The following is a 23,471-nucleotide window of genomic DNA, read 5'->3' on the forward strand; positions in this document are numbered from 1 at the left end:
CTCCGGGGCTCGATTAATATGCGGATGACTCTCGTGCTGCATAATTTTGCGCGTTACCGGATGCACACCGGGTGCGCGGATATTTTTATACCGGCTCTCGTGAATTCACGTTGAATTGCGAAAAACTCGAGCGATGGACGGACGCGTCTTGAATAGCGGACGGTGCATCGTTGAAAATGTACTCTCTCTAAATCGGAATCAAGAAAGTTTACTTATTTCGATGCTACACTTATAATAAAAAAATATATATAATTATTATAGATATTAATGATACGTGCAAAATGTTTTTCAGTGATAATACATTGATTCCGATATAGAGAGCTTTAGATATGGATAACAGCTCTGATAGTTGATAAGTCGATTGAAAGAAGCATTGTTGCGTCGAGATCTAATCATCGGTACTAGTGTTTCACTCCAGGAAGAAAAGGAATGCAAAACTTGTAGTTACAGGAAGCTCAAGAACTCGAGCTATACTCTCACCATAGCCGTTTCATATTATTATAATCTTTACGCATAACGTATCCCGATAATATTTTGATCATGTCACAATTGTCTGGAAATATCTTCAAATTTAAAAAATGTTTTAAGCGGACGGGATGAAAAAAATTAATACAGCTTAAAGATATCTGTTTATACTATAACTCACTTTTGAATATATAATAAACAGTTCAAAATTTTTTGAGACATTGTTTTAAGATACTTTTGTCTTTAGACATGCGTAATACAGTCGTTAATACAGTTTATGTTGTAATGGAAATCTAAGAACAATAACATTTCAAGTTTTAAAGTTTTGATCCCACTAAAAGTTTAAGATTTAAAGAAACCGCGAAATCAAGAAAAATACTATTTGTTTAAATTATTTATAGTTTGCTTATAAACGTGCTATTGCTCTTTGTATGTCGTTAAAAAAATAATTTATCTAAATTCAATCAAGCAATATAATTAAAAAAATAATTCATCTAATTAAATAATAAATTTTTTTATTATACATGTCTTCTTTCGCTTGTTGCAATATTAATATCTTTATCTCGACAACTCAACCGAATTGATCTAGAGAATATATAGAGAACTTTCTGAATTCATTTTTGAAATTATCCACGCATGTCATGAGACACCTCGCAGCATAAATAGTAAAGTAATAATGGATAAAAAATATTAAACTAATACAATGTTTATAATTGCCTTCGGTCTCAATGCTACGCATTCAGTACCGTTCACGAAGCGCATCTGTCTATAATCATTCGTAGCTCACTGTCACGTCGCTTCAAATCTCCCGCCTGGACGTCTATACTCCATTCGTCATAACACCTTCCAGCGTCGCGTGCATCAGTGCAATTGTCCAAGCCACGGACGGTCGGTCGGTCAGTCAGTCAGTCAACATCGCGTCCATCTCCGTTACTACGTCGATCGGCGACCGTGATCCCTTGTTTACATTCGCGTAAAAACGGGAATAAAAAAATCGGCACGCGGCCCGTTCACGGATCCTGGACAAGTCTCACCAGGCGCAGGATCGCCCGTCGCGCAATCGCGTAGTCGGCGTTAAAGGGCGCTGTCGCGATCTCTGGTCAGTGTGTGAGAAAGAGAGAGAGAGAGAGAGAGAGAGAAGGAAGAAGGAAAGAGTGAGAAAGCGAGAGAGACGGTCACGTATCGTTGGAGTGCGAGTGACTTTGGGTGACGTGAGGCTCGCGCGAATCGTCCGGAGCGGGCTCTCATTTTTTCGCAGCTACATCACGGGTAGCGACACGCGGTAAGTTCATCCATTCTTTAATCACGAGGACGTCAATCGCGACGCGAGTCGTTGAGCAAGTCGCAAAACGAGGGAAGAAGGGGAATCCGTCTATCGGCCGGGCGGCGACGGCGAGCTCGCTGTGGTCGCCGCCGCTGATTTGGCACGCGACTTGTCAATGAAAATCGATCCCAAATTATCTGGGTCAGGGGGCATCAGCCGCGTTGGACGCTCGCTCCGAATTTAAACGCGGCGCACGTCGCCGCGTGCCGGTCAGTTGATTGCGATTGAACGGCCAGTACCGGAACGGTTCCTGATAACCGTCTTGCCGCGATAAAGGAAAACGAGACCGTCTCACGGGAGGCGAGGGCGCGGCCCGTGGTCGATGGCCTGTTGTGCGCCGCCGGTCAACGCGCCCTTCGAACAACCGATCCCCGCGGCCGACGGGCGCCGCGATAATTAACCCCGAGACGACGTGCGTCTACTTCTTGATTGGCCTTTTCCTCGAGATCGTTATCGTTGCGGTTTACACTTCGGATTGTATCGCATCTCGCGAACGTGGTTTATCACAGTTGTATGACTCTTACGTAAAACACTAGTCTGGGAAATTGATAATCTTTTCGCGCGGCTAGTGCGTGTATGTGTGTTATATAGAGCGTGCGAGAGTAGCCGTAGAAAACTTGACGAGATGTCGAGGAAACACTCGGTCGTTGACCAGTCACCATGGGATGATTATTTGCAGACCTCTTCGTCGACCAAGACAACTACCATGACGACGGCGGCCAAGTTGTACGGCAAGGATCTGAGCGAATATGACGACATTGACGTGGACCAGCTGCTGGCAGAGCTCACACCAGAGGAGCTCAATATCCTGGCCAAGGAAGTGGATCCCGATGTAAGTCTACACGCTTAAGAGAAAAATTTTTATTCCTTGGCAATGTTATTTCGTGGAATACTGAGTCTATGTTACGTTTGTACAGGACAGCTTTATGCCACCTTCGCAACGTTGCAGTTACGAATGCAATAAGAGCCCCACAGGGCCGCTGAATCGCAAGAAACTCATCGAGCACATCAACAAGCAAGCTCTAGAGACGCCCGATATTCCAGAATTAAAACCATTTGTACCTGGTGTAGTTAGGGGCAAAAAAGTGAGTATTGTAATAAATTATGTGAGTAGAAATCAAACAATGAAAATAATCAAAGAAATAATAGAATATTTGACTGAAATACTCTCTTTTCTTTAAGTATCGTAATGTTTTACAAACTCTGTGTAGTCATAGTCTAATACCAGCTTTGTAAAAATTTGAGATTATAATTGAAAAAAGAATATAGAGAAGATAAAATCAATGTCCAATTGAATTACACCAGCACAATAAATTTTGCATGACATATTGGCATTCAGATCACATGTGTTATATTATATTATTTATTTCACAGTGGGTACCTCCGCCACAAGATAACATAAAGGAGAAGGAGGCGGACGAACAAATCGCGATAGATCTCGGGGAGGAGTATGAACAGGCGCTTTCAGCTGCCACCCAAGAAGAAATTATTGATCTTGCTGGTAAGAAGATTGATCCGTTTCTGAAAGTCCATTGTGTGTATCGAAATAGAAAGATAAATAGTTGATATTGTGTGTGTCTTTTCTCTTCTCAGCTATTCTCGGATTCCATTCTATGATGAATCAAGATCAGTATCATGCGTCTCTACTGAATTCTGGACAGCCAGTCGGACTCGGCTGGGACGGAGTGACAAAGGCTAGTCAACCGAAAGTTTTTCCGATGGACCCGCCTAATGACACGGACGTTGACGCTACTATTAAACAAGTGCGGGACGACGACTCGTCTCTGACTGATTTAAATTGGAACAATATCAAAGTAAGTATCGTTGACCATACTTTGCAAAGAAAGCGATGTGTTTTATGCTAAACTAAAATAACGGTATTTTGTTATTTCAGAATATTTCAGACGAAAAATTTATCCAGTTGTTTGAAGGTCTGGAAATGAACACGCATCTCGAGTCGCTGAGTTTAACAAACGTTGGGCTCAATGACAAAACCGCGCAACGACTGGCCGATGCCATAGAGAAGAATTCGACGCTCAGAGTACTCAAGTATGTCCGAAATGATATATTTTTACACGAAAATTCACACGCTGATAACTTTTCATTGTTTATGTAAAAAAAAAACTCTTATTTTTCAGCGTGGAGACGAATTTCATAAGCCCGCCTGTGATAGTAAGGTTGATCAGGTCCCTCCTTAAAACAAAGTCTATCGAAGAATTCCGATGTTCGAATCAGGTAAGTCATTGATATAATCTTAGATGCGCCAACATTTCATCCAAAAGTAGTGACAACGAGATCTATCGAAATATTCGCACGATTTTTCAGAGGTCACAAGTATTGGGTAACAAGATTGAGATGGAAATCACACAATTGGTAGAGCAAAACCCGACGTTGCTGCGACTCGGGCTGCATCTGGAGTTCAATGACGCGAGACACCGCGTAGCTGCGCATCTGCAACGCAATATCGATAGGAGTAAGTATATAAAAGGCATTGCGCGACGCCAATATAATTAATAGTATTTATTATAGTCTATAAGACAAAAGATACATGAAATATTATTTTTAAGAATAAAAAGGTGTTTTACAAAAGTAATTGGCATTAATAGAACATAATTAACGTTAATTTACGTATTTGTACAGCCAATTACGAAAGTAAACAGCCATTGTACGTAATTGTAAATTCTAATGAGCGTGAATCATGAGGAACATTTTGACAGGAGTATTATTACACACGTACATCTTAGAAGGTTAAAATAATTACTGTTCTACACTTTGACATCAAGTGCGACGTTGTATTCATGGGTCAGCGCGCAGTAATCTCGAGCAGGTGTCATAAATTACGTTAGCGGTGCAATGAGGCATTTCACGAACGCGTTACGTAGATGCCATTGTCTCTATCACGATGATAATTGTACTATTAATTTTCCGTTTAGATGGGAGCAATTGTATGGGGGACTATGGAGACCACGTGACGAAATGCTTCTAACCCTTCCGCATCTGCTTCGTAGTCTCACGTAGCGCTTTACCGTAGCACATTTCATCATTCATTCACTTTCATCCCGCTATATTCATTTATTATTTTTCTAGTTAGTGACATATAGAGGTAATTATGAGACCCCAGTTGATTTCTGTGCGAATAAACATGGAATTTTCTAGGTTTTAATGCAGTGTTTTTCAACTCCTTGCAGCTTAAAATCACTTAAAATACGCGAAATGATTATGAAATAATATACAACGATTATGTGTTTTAAAATTTTATTTGAAAAACACTGTTTTTCTCCTTAAATAACATACCTGCGTCATGTTTTGAATTCCCTGTCTCTTCCATCTGGCTTCTTTTATTACACTCCTATTTTATATCTCGTCCGCTTTTATTGAAGGTACAGATAAAAAAAGATGTTTATAAGCAGTGCAGTTACCAGACGGTGATCTGTCTATTTTCAATTTTCGAGCGAAACAGAGAACCAAAGCTAAAATGATTCAATTTACGGTTGGTACGGAGGATTATTTTTCATCTTTAATTAAATGGCTTAATTCAATTAACGATCAGATTTGCCACGCTTGATCGACGTTAAACGGCACAATCTTTTCACGATCTCTTGATTATTTAACAAGACAAAGTATTCAAGATGCTTTCGCGAATGGATACGCTTAAGTTGTGCTGATAATTGTCTTTGTTCTCGCTTACTGACGGATATGGCGTTACAAAGTACAATTAACAAATGGTATCTGCATTATTTTACGCATTAAAATCAGTTCAGTGTCCGGGAAAATTATTACAATGATAATTTAAATTCTGCATCTAAATCTATCAAAATTATGTCATCCCTTTCAATGCCTTTATAGCATGCATCAGAAAATTCTATTTAATAGAGACTGCATATCCTATCACATAGATTTTTATTATAAATTACGATATCTTTCATCATTGGACAAATCATTGATAAAAGTTATGAAATTCCTGTTTTACTTTGCATTCTTCTGTCGAGTCCCTGTTCAAAATTCAGTCCCGAATTGGAGTGAATGATTTAGATTATTATTGATTTTAATTGATTCATTTATCTGGCCAGTTCGTCGTGTGGAACCAGCCAAGGAACGAACTAAGCATGCAGCGATCGCTGATAGTCCTGCAACTTTCGCCGTTCTTCCCGCAGATGACTTAAAAAATAGAACGTAGCGCTGTTGCAGCGCAGTGAGTAGCTTTCTTGTCAGAAGTGAGCTCGTCTTTATCCACAACTTGACAACTTGTCTCTAATATTTCTATTGTGACCCTTTGCACTCGTATTCTTTTCTGTAATGTTAATGTTTTAATGTAATCTTAACGCATAGAGATTTATGGAATGCTATCTTCCGAAAAATCTTGACTCTTCGATAGACATAACATAATTTCCGTATTATATATCTCTTTAATGAGTGCAAAGAAATGCATCAGTTTGACGAGATGGAATATTTGTAGTTATTTCGACAATCCCGAATGTGCTTTGTCTAATTTTTTTCTTCCAGAATTTTTCAGAAAAATAAAATCGAGAGAAGAATCTGTTTTTTTCTCTTTTTTTTAAACATAGAAATCTCAGTGAACTTTGAATTATTTATTTACTAGAGCTCTTAAATATGAAAACTTAAAACTATTCAGAATCTACATAAAAAACAATGAAAATATAATATCTTAAAAGTAAAAAACATAGTAAGGGAGAAAATGGTTTCCTCGCTAAATTTTAGAAAAATTTTCGAGCTAAGAACATAAGCAATGTTAATCTTCATCACTCGATTGATGAGAAAGGGAGAGCCGTTTGTAGTTTTATGTTTTATGTGCATCATGTCTAAAATTTTTCCGGAAAGAAATGTCACGCGTATACAATAATTATCTCCCGAGACTATCTAATCGCTGAACGAATGCCACTTGTCCCCTACATTCCTGAAATAAATGAGCGACTGAACATGCACAACTAATAATATTTCAACTCTCGCGCGAATCTGTGTCTCGCACGATCTCACTTTGCATTGTCGGCGTTATTTCCCCTTACTCTCCGTCTTTCGCATCCCGTCCGACTCTCCGTTTAAAAGTTCGACTTTCTTTTAACACTTCAATATCACAATACACATGACGTATGGATGACGAGGGTCTCTAGTTTTTATTGTTCGAACCCGGCGTATCTTGGACGAGATTGCATTTTGTAGGCAGAACCGACTGGGGCCGCCAGTCTTCCCGCTTGTTCTGTATATATCACGCCAGTCCTCTCGTTTATTTATTTGACGCATATGTAGGTGTTCGTCACGATGCGCTCCCCTTTATAGCAAGACGATGTCAATATCGTGTTGCAGCGGTCTACCTCGACTTGCAAGACTAATGAAAACTCGCATTTTTTATTTTTAATCAGTTCCTACGCGTTGAAATTGTACTCCCGATCGCTAGTGTTTAAAAATTAATTACAGATAAACGATAGTCGGGAATAAATCAGAATCTTATCTTGCCGGTCGAGTTGCCGCGAGATCTGTATTATCGTGAAACGTTTTGCCATCCGCGAATCCAAAAGCGCGCGTTGGCGACATATGTTTAATATACTCACGACCCTATTCTTTCCCAACAGTACGGAAAGATCTAACGCTGCGGCTACAGTTCCGATTCTTTAACATGAACCACAGGAAACCTGCCTTGATTCAATGAAAGGTAGCTACCCGTTGTGTGGTAGACCATCAGCACAGAATGCGCCGCATCCTTTCTCCTCGCGGGGAGAAAGCTTAACTAACGCCAACGCCTGTCTCTTGCAGCTTCACTAACACGGCTTTTTGGACTTGGGTCGCGCCGCGCGTGAAAAGCATAAGGTTGCTCAAACGTGCTCGCGAACGAGATTCTCGTCGGATAGTTCGTGAAACGAGCAAACGGCAATGCAAAATAAAATACGTACCGTATCTTGTGATCGTTGCCGAATTAAAGAATCGGAATTAGAAACTCGTTTAACTTTCGCTCACCGAATTGCGAGCGCGCGTGAAATCGCGTGACTTCTCGGGCATTGGTTGCGGTTCGATTTACGCGCGGCATCATTATTACCAGCCGCATCTGCCTCGACAGGCGGTGCAATGAGGTTTAGACACATCCTATCAAACCCGATGAAGTCGTGACGCGTTAATTTCCACAGGAGCCAGGGTTCCTAGGAGCTTTATTCGCCTCGCGTGACGTCCTGTCGGCATTAACTCGTCAGCTGGAAGACAGCTTAACACACGCCGACATTGGTGCAACCGAAGCTGACTGACGTCTTATACCGAGTGAATTGCGTCCGAGCTATTTGCGAGGAAATTTTGCTTTTGTTCCTATTTTTTGTTCGAATTATATGCGCTCATCCTACAGAAAGCCCGAAACTAATCAAGTCTCCGAATGGGATGAGTACTTCTTTTTTTTTTTTTTTTTTTTTCAAAACAATATATGTGAAAAAAATAAATGTCGGATATAAGATATATGGGCAAATATTCGGTCACTGAGACTCGACATTTTATAAAAATATCATCTCGAAAACATTGTGCAGTTTTATTTTTGAATCTGGCTATTCTTTTTTTATTTTCGTTTCCCGAGATTTGCATATTCTGGAATACTGATATGTGAAATCGATCGTTCGATTAATTCGCGATAAACCGTCCTTTCGTCTTTGAATTTCCCTGTCGGATTTTTTCTCTCGGCGGATCTGTGATTTCAGAATTATTACTAATTCGAATCGTGCGTGAATTATCGGGTTTCACTACGCGCGAGATTTTATGAGGTGCTAATGCAGATCGGGTGTCATAACGATGACAAAACGCCGCGTAGCGCGCGGCGGCGTTATTTTTAAAATGCAAATCGCAGGGGCTGCAACGAGAGGGAGAACAATCCACTCTTTCATCGGGGATTAACGACGCGAGTCGCGTTAATGAGCCCGCGAGCGTTCGCAGCACCCGGCGCAAAATTGCTAATATTTGTCCGCGGATTGCGCGGTCTTTTGAAATAATATTCCGTGCGGCGTATCACGAAATGTTAATTGTCGAACGGATTATGTTATACGCGGGGGTTTATACGGGTGACGGAAAGATCGAGCGCCTTTACAGAGATCGTGTCCGAAACTAGAATAAACTCTAAATAACGGCGCGGCTATTACACCGTTGTGCTTTGTGGGTTTTACGGGCTTTTAATTAAGGTAGCTGTGGTCGCTTCATGTTGCCTCGCTGTTCCGTGTGCAAATTTACACGGAACAAAAAAAGGAAACGCACATTTGTCTGGCATCATTATCAATATCGCTTTTGTTTTGCGTTTGAATCGAATGACTTTCCGATCGTGCGCGGATTATCGAGCTGAAGATTTAACTGTGCGGAGAACAATAGTTTTCGCGATTTCCATTCGAACCCGTGAAAGAGAGCTGTGAAAGAACGTCCAGATATCTGAGTTTTATTCGCACGATTTGTTTCGCTATCTTATTTTGAGAAAATAAAATGTATTAACGTTTACGATAGTGTGATAGCTACGACTTTTAGCGCTTCTCTGAATGATCTTTCTCGCATCTAACATAAGTCTAAACCGCCAGTTTCCAATTTTTCTCTGCGTCGCAGACTAAAAATGTTATTCCTCTCGGAACGAAATCGAGAGAGGAACTTGTGTGTAATTAGATTAATAATTCTCGCATCTGTCTGATGATTAACAACAATGCCGCGTTGTATACGTCTTTGCCAGTTTTTTTTTCCACAAGAGAAATTTTTCTTCTTCACTAACCAGAGTCATAAAAGTTACGACTCGCTATCGAGCTGCTCTTCGCATTTTCGCGCTGGCTCGTCGCTGTTACGTTCGCAAATGCATATTAAATCTTTAGACGCCACGGGCCCTTTGTCGTCCCGGCTGTGAAGGCACGTCGAGCAAAAAATTTAATGGAACGCAATCGGGACGACGAGCGCGCGCTCGAGCGCTTTACGTCCTCGCCTCGTCGATAAATTACGGGCTTTTAAATTTTCGCTCGACGACGCTGAGACACGCGAGAATAATTACGAATTGGCGGATTACCAGCCACGAAAACGATCCAGCGGACAAAAGGGTAAATCGTGAAAATTTTCTGCCATGCGATTTTTTCCCGCGCGCGGAAAAGTACGAAAATACGATCGTATAGTCGTCGAGTGCGAGGACTCTTAACGTCGATGTGTAGGAGCAGCTCGCGAGACTTGGTGCATATTGCATGCATTTCGAGGCATGCCACGTCGCTCGACCGAAATGCGAAGTGCTATGACAGGTGCATGCGGGAAAAGTAGAGGAAAGACATGTCGTATTATACTTTCGATCCAATTATCATTGAACGGCCAGTGTTACGTGCGTTAAAATGAAGCGTGTCGCACGATCGTGTGTGTACTTTACTCGCGGCGAATCGGGGAATAAAAATGCGCTCTTTCGTTACGAGATAAAGCCCCGAAGTTTACACAAGTTCGGTTTCGAGTTTCTGATTTGATAACAACGAACGCTGTTAAAAATCGACCGGCGCACGTTTTAATCGCGACGTAAAAGAAAAAACTCGGGGGGGGGGGAGAAGGGGGAGAAATTGCGGTGCCACGGCGATGGAATTCGCCGTTTCGCCCGAAACAATTTTGCAGGGCCGACGGGAGCGAGAGACAATTAAAAAGCGACGCGCACTCGGTGATCCGCGAGGAGGGTGTTTCACGTTTCCGCCGTGTTATTCCTGCCATGCGGTGGGATTGCTATTTTACGGCGCGGATTACGGCCGCGCGCGTTTCGAGGGGCGGTACGTCCCCCTTTAATCAAGTAATGCGCCTTTCGCTCGGCAACGATAGCGATCGATCCGCACGTCATCGCGTGCTATTCGCGACGATCAACCCTTTCCCTTCCCCTTCATCCGCCGAAATGCTCCGACGATCGGTTAAGCGAACGTTGCGTCTTCGCGAAAAAGCGACACAAATTCGCCGAATGTCCCGAGACATTTTAGCGCACATTAACAGTTTTAAAAATAAAGGGAAAATAATTGGAGAGATTGTTATATGAATCAAATTTCATTTATATCATACATAGGGATCGAAAGTTGAAAGATTCGCACCTCTCGGACACGGTGCAGGATGTCGAGCGGCATGTTCGTGTCTGTTTTCTCGCGTACTCTTCACCGGCATGCATCTCGGAATGATAGAGTATCTTTTCTTTTTTTTTTTTTACCTTTTCTTAAGGGGATGCTAAACTGCTAGTCAAACTTGATCGACGTCGATAATGTATAGTCATTCGTGCACATCATTAACAAAATTTTGTATGTATTTCTTTTATATTTTGGAAATCCTTTTTCAAAATTAAAGTTTATGTATTAATATCAGCTTATGAATTAAATTTCATACCAAGAATTAAAAAGAAATTTTTAGATTGCTTTTTTTAGACACGAAATTTTCGTACTCATTAAACTTTTTTTATTAGAACGCCTACGCTCAATCTGAAAGCTCAATCTGAATAGTATTGTTCCTAAATGTTTGCTCTACTTGGGCCCAGGCTTGATTTGTGCGTACAGGTCTAAAATTTTTACATCAGACACCTTTTGTTACGAATCGACAATTTTAGAATTTTTTGTCGTTTTTCCTACAAAATCGTTACGGCTTTGTTATCATCTATACTTTAATTCTGGAGAAGGATTTTTAATTCTGTAAATGCAATTAAAAAATGATTAGTGAGAAGTAAAATTATCGGTAAAACAGGACAAGTTTAGCATCCCCTTAAATTGCTAAACGCATATGATGACAGTGTTTCGGGTGTTTGTTGCAGTACGGCAGTCCCGGCTCGGGGTGGCGACATCTTAACGCGAAGTGGCGTTCGCCTAGGTATTATTTGTACATATATACATATATATATATATATACTATATATTATACACACCACATATATTATGTTATATATAAATACACTTTCTTCGCACATCGTCCGATCTCACTGCCGCTATGTCATCGCTTTAGAGGCTTAACCCACTTATCCTGTCGTTTGCGCGACTGCCAAGAAAATTGTTGTGTCTCCGTGCGAGGAAACGCGAATGAAAGTGGGACGGCGATGGCGAGATGAGAAACTGCACGCCTATGTTACTTGACTCCCTATTCGCTGTATGTATACGACAAGTATATGACGACGTCTGTAGCTTGAAATTTGAGAGTTTCCGGGGACTCCGACTCTCTCAGATCCTCGGATCTGCGCTTCATCTTTAAGGAAAATATGTATTGCGGATGCAAATAAAAAGGATATACAATACGAAATGACAAAGTCGAGAGGAAGTCGTGAGATTTCGTCCCCTTCGAACTTTTAAGCCGTCCCTTTTAAGTTGCAGCTCGGATCGGTTTACGCGTTCGACGACAATGGTCGGCGATAACGGTCGCGCAACGTTCTCGACGATTGCTCTACTTACAATGTGATCGAGAGAGTACCTAGTGCCCCGTGAGATGATGACCGCGCGAATGCTGACTCCGAGAATGAAATTTGCATAGAATCGACGAGTAGAGAGAGAGAGAGAGAGAGAGAGAGAGAGAGAGAGAGAGAGAGAGAGAGAGAGAGAGAGAGAGAGCAACATTCTCCATTGACGTAGGGGATGCCACCACGCCTGGCAATCGTCGAGATCGGAACGCGCAATGTACCGACTACTGTCGCTTAATCGCATTTCTCCGTTTCTCGTTTGCTCGCCGTTACCTCGTCGTCCCCGCCACCCGTTTTACATCCCTCGCTGTACATATTCGCCGTCCGGATTGCATGAGTGTCGTGGAGCACACACACACACACATATATGTATATATATACATATATATATGTATATATATATATTTATGCAATATACATTGTACTCTCTTTATCTCCCTCTCACTTCCTCTTACTCGCATATCGCGGTGGCTCGATTACATTGCAACGCGCGACGCACGATTCTCGAAATTGGACGGCAGGACAATTCCGGGCTATGCCGTAGCTCGCGTGACGATGCCGAATTAATTGCTGCCCCAAATGGGCGCGTACGCGGAAGTAGCGCGAACTTTGTTACGGAGCCTCCAATTTCTGCGGATGCCAAACCGCCGAAAAAATAAATAATTGACGAGCGTTATCACATCCGCATAAATCCCATCTTTGTTTTCGAGATTTATGAGTTGTATTATCTGAGATGTTTTAGAACTGTAGTTTTACAAAGCTTTTCCTTTCTCGTAACAGAATTATTCATTTGAAGATGTTCCACCTTTGGTAATATTCGCAGTTAAATATTTCAATACTTAGAACTTCATCTAACGTAAGGAAAAATCGAAATACAAAAGTCATCAAAATTAAAATTAACATTAAAAAATTTTTATTTGAACGTCAAGCGATTGCTTTAGTCCATAAATAAACTTATCGTAGACTGACGCAATAATTTCACATACACAGAAAAAAATTTTTTAATCTACAATTATTGTTTTATATGTAAGAAAGAATGTAAAATTTTCTTTAAAAAATTTGTTAATTCTGAACAGACTGACTTGCTCATACGAAGAAATTCTGTATAGTTTCATCAAGAATTGATGAATATATTAATTTTTATTAAAAAATAATTTTCAAGAGTAAAGAGAAAAAATATCGGACTAAGAGTAACAATATCTTTGAAAAAAATTCGAATTTTTTCATACTATTATTATCATGCTATCATATTATCATATGAGAAAACGAGATAGAATAAATATTAAATAATCTATAATATAACACTATAATATTCAAATAAAGATATAACATTTTGCTGAAATTGAAGCTTATTAAACTTGAAAAAATTTATATTGTCACTAATGTATATGATTGTTGAATATTTAATTAAGATTTTTTTTTCCGTGTATAGATCGAAACTTTTTCGCAGTTCTTAGTTCATAACTTCAACTTTTTTCCCTGTACTCATTGTACCTGTGCCCTAACTTTTCCGCTCCGTGATAACGACCGAAATATCGCCCGAGCGCAGTAGTAGGCGCACCCCGATGCATATTTTTCGCGAGGCGTCCAGCCCACTCCCCGTTTATCAGCGTGCGTGCCGATCTCGCCCCGATCGCGGTGCAATGATTAAGCGCATGCAAAGCTTGTAACGCGGGCCGCATGTTACCTGATATAATGGCACGCTTAGGCACCGTGACTTTTTTCAAGCTTACTCCGATTAGCCGCTGTTTTGTAGCTCAGGCTACTCGGAATCGTTCTTGCCGCAGGTAAATGTACAGGCTGCAGAAATCTTGCCTCTCGCCTTCTAAAACGCAGTTCGATCTCGGTGTCGGACATGCGAGGGCTAATTTCGCATCGTATTAAAAATATTCTTAACAGCGCGCTTAAGAAAATTATTAATGATCGAAACGTTACAAGGAAATTGAGATGCCACGACGTACGTCGTGTATTTTTATCCTGCACATTATATGTATTTGATATATTTACATATTTTATTTAAAAATTAGCATTATTGATTATTTGTTGATATCTCTTTATATTGTATCTGATCTTGTATCTAATTTACATGTTTTGCATCCCCAAAATGTAGGCATTGTAGCACAAATCGTGTATTATAGTAAAGTACAGTTAACATGATCGCTATACATATATATTTGTATATTAAAAACTGATAGAATATTGTCTAATATGTGTCTAATGCTTTAAAGATATGTGTTAACCAATAGTATTATACATATGGTTAGCACATGAATTGGTTCTATTTTAATAGTAATTGACAAGTTAATGCATTGCATGAAGATCGTACTTTTACTGATAAATAAATTAACTAATTGATTGTCATTAAACGAAAAAAAAAAACGACTTCTGATGATCGGATAGCGTGATACCGTACAGCATAAGAAATAAATTGAAAATGTTATTCATCGCGAAATAAAAGTATTATTTGTCGTGAAAATACGCTCAGCTTAATGCTGTTATTAAAACCATAGCTAGGATTACGGGATTTTTTCAATTTAAATCGTCGTGTGTCGCAGGACGTTTCATCATTCATTTTTCTTTCGGGAAGGTATCGAATTTTCCGGAGCACAGTTTCAAAAACGTTAACTCCCCCTCCCCCAAAAATGTATATGTATATAGCATTACGGAACGCAGAGAAACGCGGGAAACAAGAGAATCAACGAAAAGGGTTGGTTGTACGCAGCTCTGCCGGAAAAATAATGGAAGCTTCAATTACCGAATAGATTGCCTCGAATTTCTATTGCCGGGCGCTATTCTTCCATCTCACCCTTTCTTTCTTTTAACTCCCTTTGTTTTGTTTGTTTTTTTTTTTATTATTTTCGTATCTGCCTGTCGGTTTTACAAAATAGAGTAGCGCGCGATTCGTCATACACGCACCCCACGAGCGAACTGCGAGTTTTTCGATATGTATACATCCAGACGAACGTGAATTCGCACCTACGTGTAAGCGTATCGAAATTAGTTATTTTTTTTCGTTTTTTCCGTTGAGATCTGAGTATCGTGCAGTTTAATTAATGCCTCTGGGTTGAACATTTCAGTCTCCTTTACTGCATTCAGATACATACATCAATAACGTAGCACGTGATATCCTAAATGCATTATTAATGTACGTATACTTCAGATATACTATAAGTTATAATTGCACGTCTCTATTTAGCTATAATTATGTTTTTATGACTTTTTAAAAATTACGATAAAAGTTTAAATATTGTAATAATAACAAGTACCTGAAATATCAAGTTACAATTTTCAACGTTTATTTGCGTGTAAATTAATGAATCCAATGAAAGATACAATAAAATATAATTTAAGTAGCATGCATTTGGCAATTCTCTCCCATAATGATAGTTAAAATAACTAATGGAATCACATGGTGCCTCGAGCTCGTAGAATTCCTATCAAGGGACGCGAACGCGACTTCTATCGGGCGGGCCCGAGGCTTTCGTCGGCTTTACTTATCTCGGCTACATCCCACGAGCGGATTTCTTCTCGGCAATGAGAGCTTGCCGAAATCGTGGGCGAGTGCGCGCGCGCGCATGCAACTGCAGCGGTAATGATAAAGCGGATTCAGTCGCGCGACTTCGGAAGTGCAGGGAGACGCGAAGACGAAGAACGAGAGGGAGGGAAAAGCCTCGTTTTACGGTGCATTAAATTCTGACGAAGTGGCTCGTTCTATATACCGGCGCGGGGGAGGAGAGGGCGATTCGAATTATCCTGGAACAGATAAACAGACCACGAGGTAGGGCGAAACATCGGGGAGGATGGAAAAGGGAAAACAGAACGGAGCGACATTTCTAAAGAGGTTGTAGCGATGTTTCACGACCGAGAGGAGAGCGCGAGGAGGGATAAGTGGGAGAGGGAGAAGGAGTGAAAGAACAGCGAGAGAAACAGTAAGAAAGTATGATGGAAGTACTTTAGGATTTTCGAGGAGGGAAGATGAAATCTAGGGACGCGTCAGTCGAGCGTGAAAAGCTTCCTCGTCCACCTTTTTACGCGTTCCATAAAGAAACCCGTCATCGCGTCTGCCGTGTCGCCCGTCTCTTCCCCGCCGATACTTTAACTGCTCGTAATAGTATCCTCCGTTCGATCGCGACGTTCGGGATTTATTTGTCGCAATTACTCCGCGATAAGCGATCCTTCGTTTCGCGCGGTTTTTCAAAATTGCATCCGTATTGTCGCTTTGCGCATAAATCGTTCGGAAAAATCGCATAAAACGACTGCACATTTTCAAATGGAATTTGCGTTTGAAAAATCCGGCGAATTGAATTTGCATCCCCCCTCCGGCGCCGTGCGTTTCGATCGCGAGGTTGATTAACGGCGCAATTAGCTGTATTTATCGTATCCGCGTTTGGCCCGCGCGCTCGGAGGGAAAAGGGTAGTCGCGAAAAATTCACACGGGCCTCGACCGCCAGGCGAGAATCGACGAGTCCCGACCGCTAAACGAATTAGCGTATATGTATTACGGGCACTTACTCGGCATTACTACGCGCGCTCCTCACCGAGACGCTGCCGCGCGGTAATAACGAATTACACAACGACGTTCGTCCTGCGCTTTCATCGTACCGGCGGAAACTCGGCGGCTGCGAGCTCCCGGCGGGAGCTCCCGTATCCCCGTGCACGTAATTAATTCGCCATTAAACGCGGAGCGCGGTAACTTAACACGCCCCGCAAAAGGCGCGCGACCGGCTCTCTGACGCTGGGTTATTAACGAGTCGCCGCCGTGGACCGTCTCTCTCTCTCTCTCTCTCTCTCTTGCTCTCTCGCCACGTGAGTCACAATCTCTTATCGGCGTCCCGATAACGAATAACGCGCACGTCTCTCCGTGTCGCGAGTCACGTATCGCCGTTATCTGTCACGAGTGTCGCGCGCGTTTTGTCACAGCACGAGGCGACGAAACGATAAACTCCCTCACCTCACGAAGAGAAAGAAGAAATGGTAAATGGATATAGCGCGCGTACGCAGCCTCCTTCCCTTCCGCGTGCAATTCGAATCTCCGAACTTTCCTCGGGTGAATCGTTTATCTCCGTATGGCAGACGCAGCCGTTCTCCTAATCGGCAAAAAATTGCAGAACACGCCGCGCCAATAAATTTGATTTCTATCGAAGGTACTGCTGCCGCGCGCGCGACTTTGTTCGCGGGCCGGTGAGATTTATCGGGCCCGCCTGTTTTTTTTTTCCCCGCCGTGGCACGGTCTTGAATAAAAATATCGTTATAAGCGCGAGATGTGTGCGACGACGGGCCGCGTTAGCGGCGACGAGAAAGAGAACCTATAGCCCGCGAGTATTCCAAAGTCGCGTCCTCGAAATTATCGGGCTGCTAACAAACGTCCCAACGTAATGCATTAGCGTAATTACGCTCCCTCGTACGCGGAAAAGTGATTATAACGCGTAACGGCGAATGAACGATACAATTTCCGTCTTTTCGTCGTGACTCTGAAATTAACGCCAGGGGGAACAGCATTGCCTTCACCGCGTGGCTGAAACCACGGGGATCACTGATCACACACGTCGCGGCGCGACGTCCGCTATAAGTCTTCGCGGGAATTAATGCGGCGAGCTCTTCGCGCGCGTGGTATATAAATTTCTGACGCGCAAAGTGTTTTATCGCCGCGGCAACGGCTCGACGTGCTACGCGCGTTAATTACTTTTGCTTTTACGACCGGCGCGAGAAGGGGGAAAAATCCGGGGAAAAATCTTGTCGCGAATTACTCTCGTCTGAGGAATCATCGTGATGCTGATTGTCCATGTCTACCCTCCGCGAATTTTAACAGCCGCGCATTTTCACGACGAGGCTCCAGCAATCCAGCAAACCTACAACATTACGCTCTCTGGGACTTCCTATACAATTCTCATTTGTTCGTCAAATATCGCGACAGGTCCGTTCCGCGTCGTTAAACATTTATGTCGGAAATTGCGCTCCGAGTACCGAGTTTCTGCGAAAGGAAAAGATTGTTTTTATCAGACTGTAGAGCGACACTCGAAACGATTGTTAGTTGGACAAATTAATTGAAGTCGGACGAAATGATCTCGTCGCGACGCTCTATCCGATCATCTCTCGATCCGTTCCGCGCGTTTGAGGATCCGCGAGTCCAAAGGTTGTTTGGCCGACGATTTCGGAATTTAGATGCGCTATCTTCCGAGAATCATCGATCCAAGCGCCCGCGGATGCTTCGATCCGGGTCGCGCGAACTCGTTCGAGCTCCACCTCGTATCTGGAAGAAGTCTCCCAGGCTGATCCTTGGGATCCTCCCGTCGATCATCAAGCCCCTGGAACACCTCCCATCGTAATGGCTCCCTCGAGCATGTTTCTTTCGGCAGATCGCCTGCGCCGCACGGGAAGAGCTTCTCGTAACTACACCATCGGCTGGGCCATGCACTCATGATGATCGCCACGACGTTGGCAACGGCGACGACGACGACAATGACGACGACGACGATGACGATGACGACGATGATGATGGGCTGATAAGAGCGCACCGCGCCGTAAAACGGCCTCTACACGCGTACGCACATGCGCACACACGCATACACGCATACATACGTCATTACGCAGCGCACCGTCGAGTCCCTGGGACCTCCTCCGGATGCGTAGAACCTTTGTACTCGTGGAGATCCGCTCTGAAATCTCATTAACGGACACATTGAAATCATCCGATATGAATGTGCGGAGGAAAAAAAGTCGGAAGCTTCGCATGACAAATTTTATGTGGATGTCTCTCGTCTTTGTTGTGTTCTAAATAAATAAATAAATATATATATATATATATACATATATATATATATACACATACATTTATATAAATATATATTCCTGCATCACACATACAGATATCACTATACATATACCGCGCGAAAGATATACTCCAATGACGCATTATGATGTAATAAATTTAGACCATCGAATGAACGTATTGATAATGTTAATTGACACATACATACATATATATACGTTGTATATACATGTTACAACGTACATATAATTGTAAGTCGTCGGGAATAAGTTTGTGGGAAATAAACTATAAAAGGAGCCTGTAAGATGAGCCGAAGGGACATCCTTTTTTGATATGATATATACACGCCGTTCGCTTTAAAGTACGGTTGCTTAACCGGATTATTTAAATATTTATACACAGAGGAGAGGAGTTCTTTAATTAATTCGACCAAACTTTCGACCGGGTGCGACTGAGCGATCGGGTACAAACTATGCTGCGTTTTTTCTTTATTTCTTTTCTCTTTTCTTTTTTCAAAATTCTTTTACATTATCGTCACCATTTGATAAAACAGTTCATTATGCACCGGCAAATAGCTATGTCCAAATGATTTTAATGCGTCACTTAGGTAAGTATCAGAAATGTAAAAATTAGAAGATAAAATGTCTCAAATTAAAATGAGTGTAAAGAGTAACAGGAAACAATACGATTTCGTTATTTTTATTATTTTATCTTTCGTTATTTTATCTTAAAATTTTTGTATGTAATTACTTCTTTATGTTTCTTTTAAATGCTGTTTGTCATTAAAGCGTTAGTGATTGATGATATTAATACTGCTTTAAAATGCGATACATTTGCTCAAAATTAATTATGAACAAATTTCTCATTAGATAGAAATAAAGAAGACAATACCACTGACCCGATCGTTCCGCTCGGCATGTAATGTTACTGTAATATTTGCTAAGGTACTAACTCGTTTAAATTAATAATTATTTTAGCATATATACATGTATACAATCAATCTGTACATATTGTCTTCTCAGTGTCGTTTCTAATCGATCGATGTGACCTGTACGTGTAACGAGAGAGAATGTAGATTTATTATACACGCACGTGAGGGAAAGTAACATAATTGTGTCTCTGTGTACATGCGGGTGTGAATGAGAGTGAGAGAAAGGGGCGGGAATATACGTGGATGAAGAATGAATTAATGCGGAAAAGTCTTGTGTTCATTTCTATCACATAGTATTAATTTTGATCTCTATATAACCAATAGCTATTTGCATGTTAAAACAATTATTATATAAATATATTATAGTTGGCATCGAAAATGAGTCTATATATTATATTAAAATTATAGTAGTTGCTCTCAGTGTAGAATTTTAAGAATTAGAAAAAATGAATAAATTAAACCGAGATTGAAATTAATCTACATTGGTGGAAATGGACATTACTGATGTAGCTCACGCTGATTGTTGTACGTACGTATCGTATGTATTCAGGGTAATTGAATTCACGAAAATATGTGCATCTCAAAGTACTATTGCGCTGTAAAACAATTTTAGAACTGTAGAGAGAGATTTTATATCCTCTGCGAGAATATAAAGTCAATATGAACTGTCGCAATTAACAGATTATAATTTAAGTAACCCGCACTGTCTTCGCACTTTCGGAACGCGTGTCGACTTTTTAGAACTCCATCGATTCCAAGAATTTTCGAGTTTCTTAAAATATTCGGATTTTTTCCATGTTCTACGCTTTTCCACGTAAACGATATGCCAAGTTTTCTTGGAGATGAAAAAGAGGGGAGGAAAAAACAACATTGTAACTTGGTTCGCTCGCGGCCTTCCAGCGATCGTTCTTGTAATCGTGTTATATTCGCATATGTACTCTGTCACACGCGTCACATTACGTAAAACACACGAAACCTAAATGCACGCGCACGATCAAAGCCTTGCTGCTAGCCTTTTATCTTGTAACACGAGGTTTAAAATAAACTGCTGAAGAAAACGTCTGTGTCTTGGTTGCACCTACATAAATCCATGAAATCCACAATACATGGAAATACGAACGGATAAAATATGAAAATATAATTTCCGGTCTTTACTTTAGCGCTGATATCGTTTCGCGTCGACTTCGATTCGACGGGCGGTCTATGTTATGTAAAGAGTATGTAACGCGAGAGCGTCGAAGTAAAAGAAAGAAGGAAACTTACCTCTTACGTACGGCGAATTCCGTCGTACATATTTACCTTCTGTCCCGTCTGGGTCATCGTGGACTGTTCAATAAACCTCTCGATCTGTGTCTCTTGTAGGTATTCTTTATTCTTTGTAAAATCATACAGCAAAAGCGATCGGATCTACACAGTGTAGTGAAGCGAGATACAAGTGAAGTGAACGTTCGCCGGACGAACGACGGCTGAGTCAGATTTTTGAAGCTGTTCCCGCTTCGAACGAGCTTTATCTCGAGGAGTGATACTATTCCGAAGCGAAAAACAAAAATGTAGGACCTACTATCGTGATTAATGTATCGGAACAAGTGTTTCGAGTCTTAGAAGATATTGAATCGCTTGAATATTCGAATACTTCTACAGTCTTTCTTGTCATCTCTAACTCAATGAATTCCTTTGGGCCTTTCGATCTTGAAATTTATTATTTTATTCATCGGACTCTCATCCCCAGACGGAAAGGGTTGACACGCCGCCGATTCGCCCCCAAACTCGAAGGTACATACGCTCTCCCCTACGACTTTTCCCTTTGCAAATTTGATTGACCTGCAAGGTCCTTCCGGTAAAAATCGTTCGCTGAAAGCGCCGGTCTTTCCGCGGTGACAAGCGCGCGCGTGACTTAGAAATTTAATAACTAATTCTGACGAAATACAGGTAATGCAAAAATGTACGTATACCTAAGATCCTAATGAAAACTAGAAATCCTCCCGTGATTAATTATCCAAAATATATGTTACTTAAAATTACGCCGTCAGACTGGCGCGTGACGGCGGTGACGATGGTGGGCAATCAAATGTCCAACGATGACAATTTATGACCGTGTGATGAAACAAATGCCTTTTATACAAATAGCTCTGTGGTACATAAAATTTGATTTCCCCTACTACAGTATAAGGTATATATAATATACATATATTTATATCATATACTTTTGTAATAGCTAATAAATAATAATTCTTAATAGTTCGTCAGTTAATTTTTGTGAAACCCGCCTATCCGGCGCTTAAAATACGAAATCGCTTACACTTTATATTTATATATATATATTTATATATATATATATGCTCTTCGCATTCGGAATTTTAAAAACCACGATCTCTTCCCTGCGACTTCCCGCCTTCTCCCTTATGTCACTTAACGTACTCTATAATCTTACATATTAATGATTTATCGTAATGGTGTGTGGCGTGCTTAAGTTACTGGTTGCACTTACCGGTATCACCTGCCGCCAGCCGGGGCGGGAGAGGAGGGGGTGTCGCACTCCCTCCCCCGGCGGCCGTAACTTTAAAAAGCTTAAAAACCCCGTACTTAGGCTAACGCGAGCGTTAACGTCGCGGCGCGTACGCGCCTCGTTTCGTCGAGCCTGCTCTAAAAAACGCGCCGCCATAATCCTCGGCTGCGCGCGTAAATGCAATCAGTAGCGTATCCTTGCGTCCGTGAAACCGCCGGTGCCTCGAATCCGCCAGACCGGCCGGCCGCGAGAATCCCGGGGGAGCCTCGGTTAACAGCAGCTTCGAAAGCTCCGGAAGCGTCGGCGCCCACAGGAACTCGCTTCCGAGAGCCTCGGGATCCTAGGAACCACGGATCGTCGAGCCCTTAGGTAATCGGATACGAGTGCGAAACATGTTTACAACATGCGGCTCGAAATGATGATCGTGCGACGACGAGGACAGAGGGAACGTCTGCCTTCGTGAGAGATAATGCGTGTGTACGTGTGTTTTGCATGTGTGTGTATGTATGTATGCATGTGTACAGGAAAACGCGTGAACGCGAAACGTCGATGCTGGGCGTTCGCGATCGTTCTCGCCAGTGTTCTCGCGGGATGGAACAGCGAAGGGGTAACAATAGCGGTGATTAGAAAAAAAAACAACGCCAGCGGGGACTGTGATCGATACTGCGATTAACGTCACGTTCGTTGGCGATGGTTTTCTCAACGACTGACGTCTTCAACGAAACGTTTCTAGGGCTGGAATGTGTGAGTACCATGGGAATTTTGATCTACAAGCGTTATCGAAATCCGAATACCCGCAGACCACCGTAAATGTCGTAGATCATTTTGTCTTTTACGCTTGCACTCCGATCATCGCGCGACTTATGACAGCCAGATGTCGCAAATCGATTGCCATCACGAGGATTCCCAGGTATCCGGATATCCGACGAACGGTCCACATACAATTGTCTATTTACTTCTACAAGGATCACGGCTCTGGTCCTGTTCGTAATCCTACGATTAATAACTACTCGTAAGGATATCTAAACTTAGCTGTATAGCTTCGCTTGCGAATTAGAAATAATAAATGCACTTTCTCGTAATCTT

The 23,471-nt window shown here is 41.7% G+C and overlaps 1 protein-coding gene across 17 annotated transcripts in view; it reads left to right on the forward strand.

Annotated features, from left to right (window-relative positions):
* Positions 1–20,937, forward strand: part of LOC105829408 (tropomodulin) — a 47,756-nt gene extending 26,819 nt beyond the window's left edge. For 3 of the 17 annotated variants that reach the window (XM_012668195.3, XM_028190594.2, XM_028190597.2), the window contains 9 exons: positions 2,469–2,621; positions 2,707–2,874; positions 3,164–3,290; positions 3,383–3,603; positions 3,684–3,838; positions 3,928–4,024; positions 4,115–4,262; positions 5,860–5,981; positions 11,547–12,032. In XM_012668195.3, coding sequence (XP_012523649.1) covers positions 2,469–2,621; positions 2,707–2,874; positions 3,164–3,290; positions 3,383–3,603; positions 3,684–3,838; positions 3,928–4,024; positions 4,115–4,262; positions 5,860–5,966 — 1,176 coding nt within the window. In that variant the 3' untranslated portion in view covers positions 5,967–5,981; positions 11,547–12,032. The other 14 variants (XR_003625772.2, XR_001138493.3, XR_001138494.3 and 11 more) reach the window with 14 other exon arrangements.
* The last annotated feature ends 2,534 nt before the right edge of the window (positions 20,938–23,471 follow it).

This window comes from Monomorium pharaonis, chromosome 6, assembly GCF_013373865.1.
Source record: "Monomorium pharaonis isolate MP-MQ-018 chromosome 6, ASM1337386v2, whole genome shotgun sequence".
In the NCBI taxonomy this organism is placed as follows: Eukaryota; Metazoa; Arthropoda; class Insecta; order Hymenoptera; family Formicidae; genus Monomorium; species Monomorium pharaonis.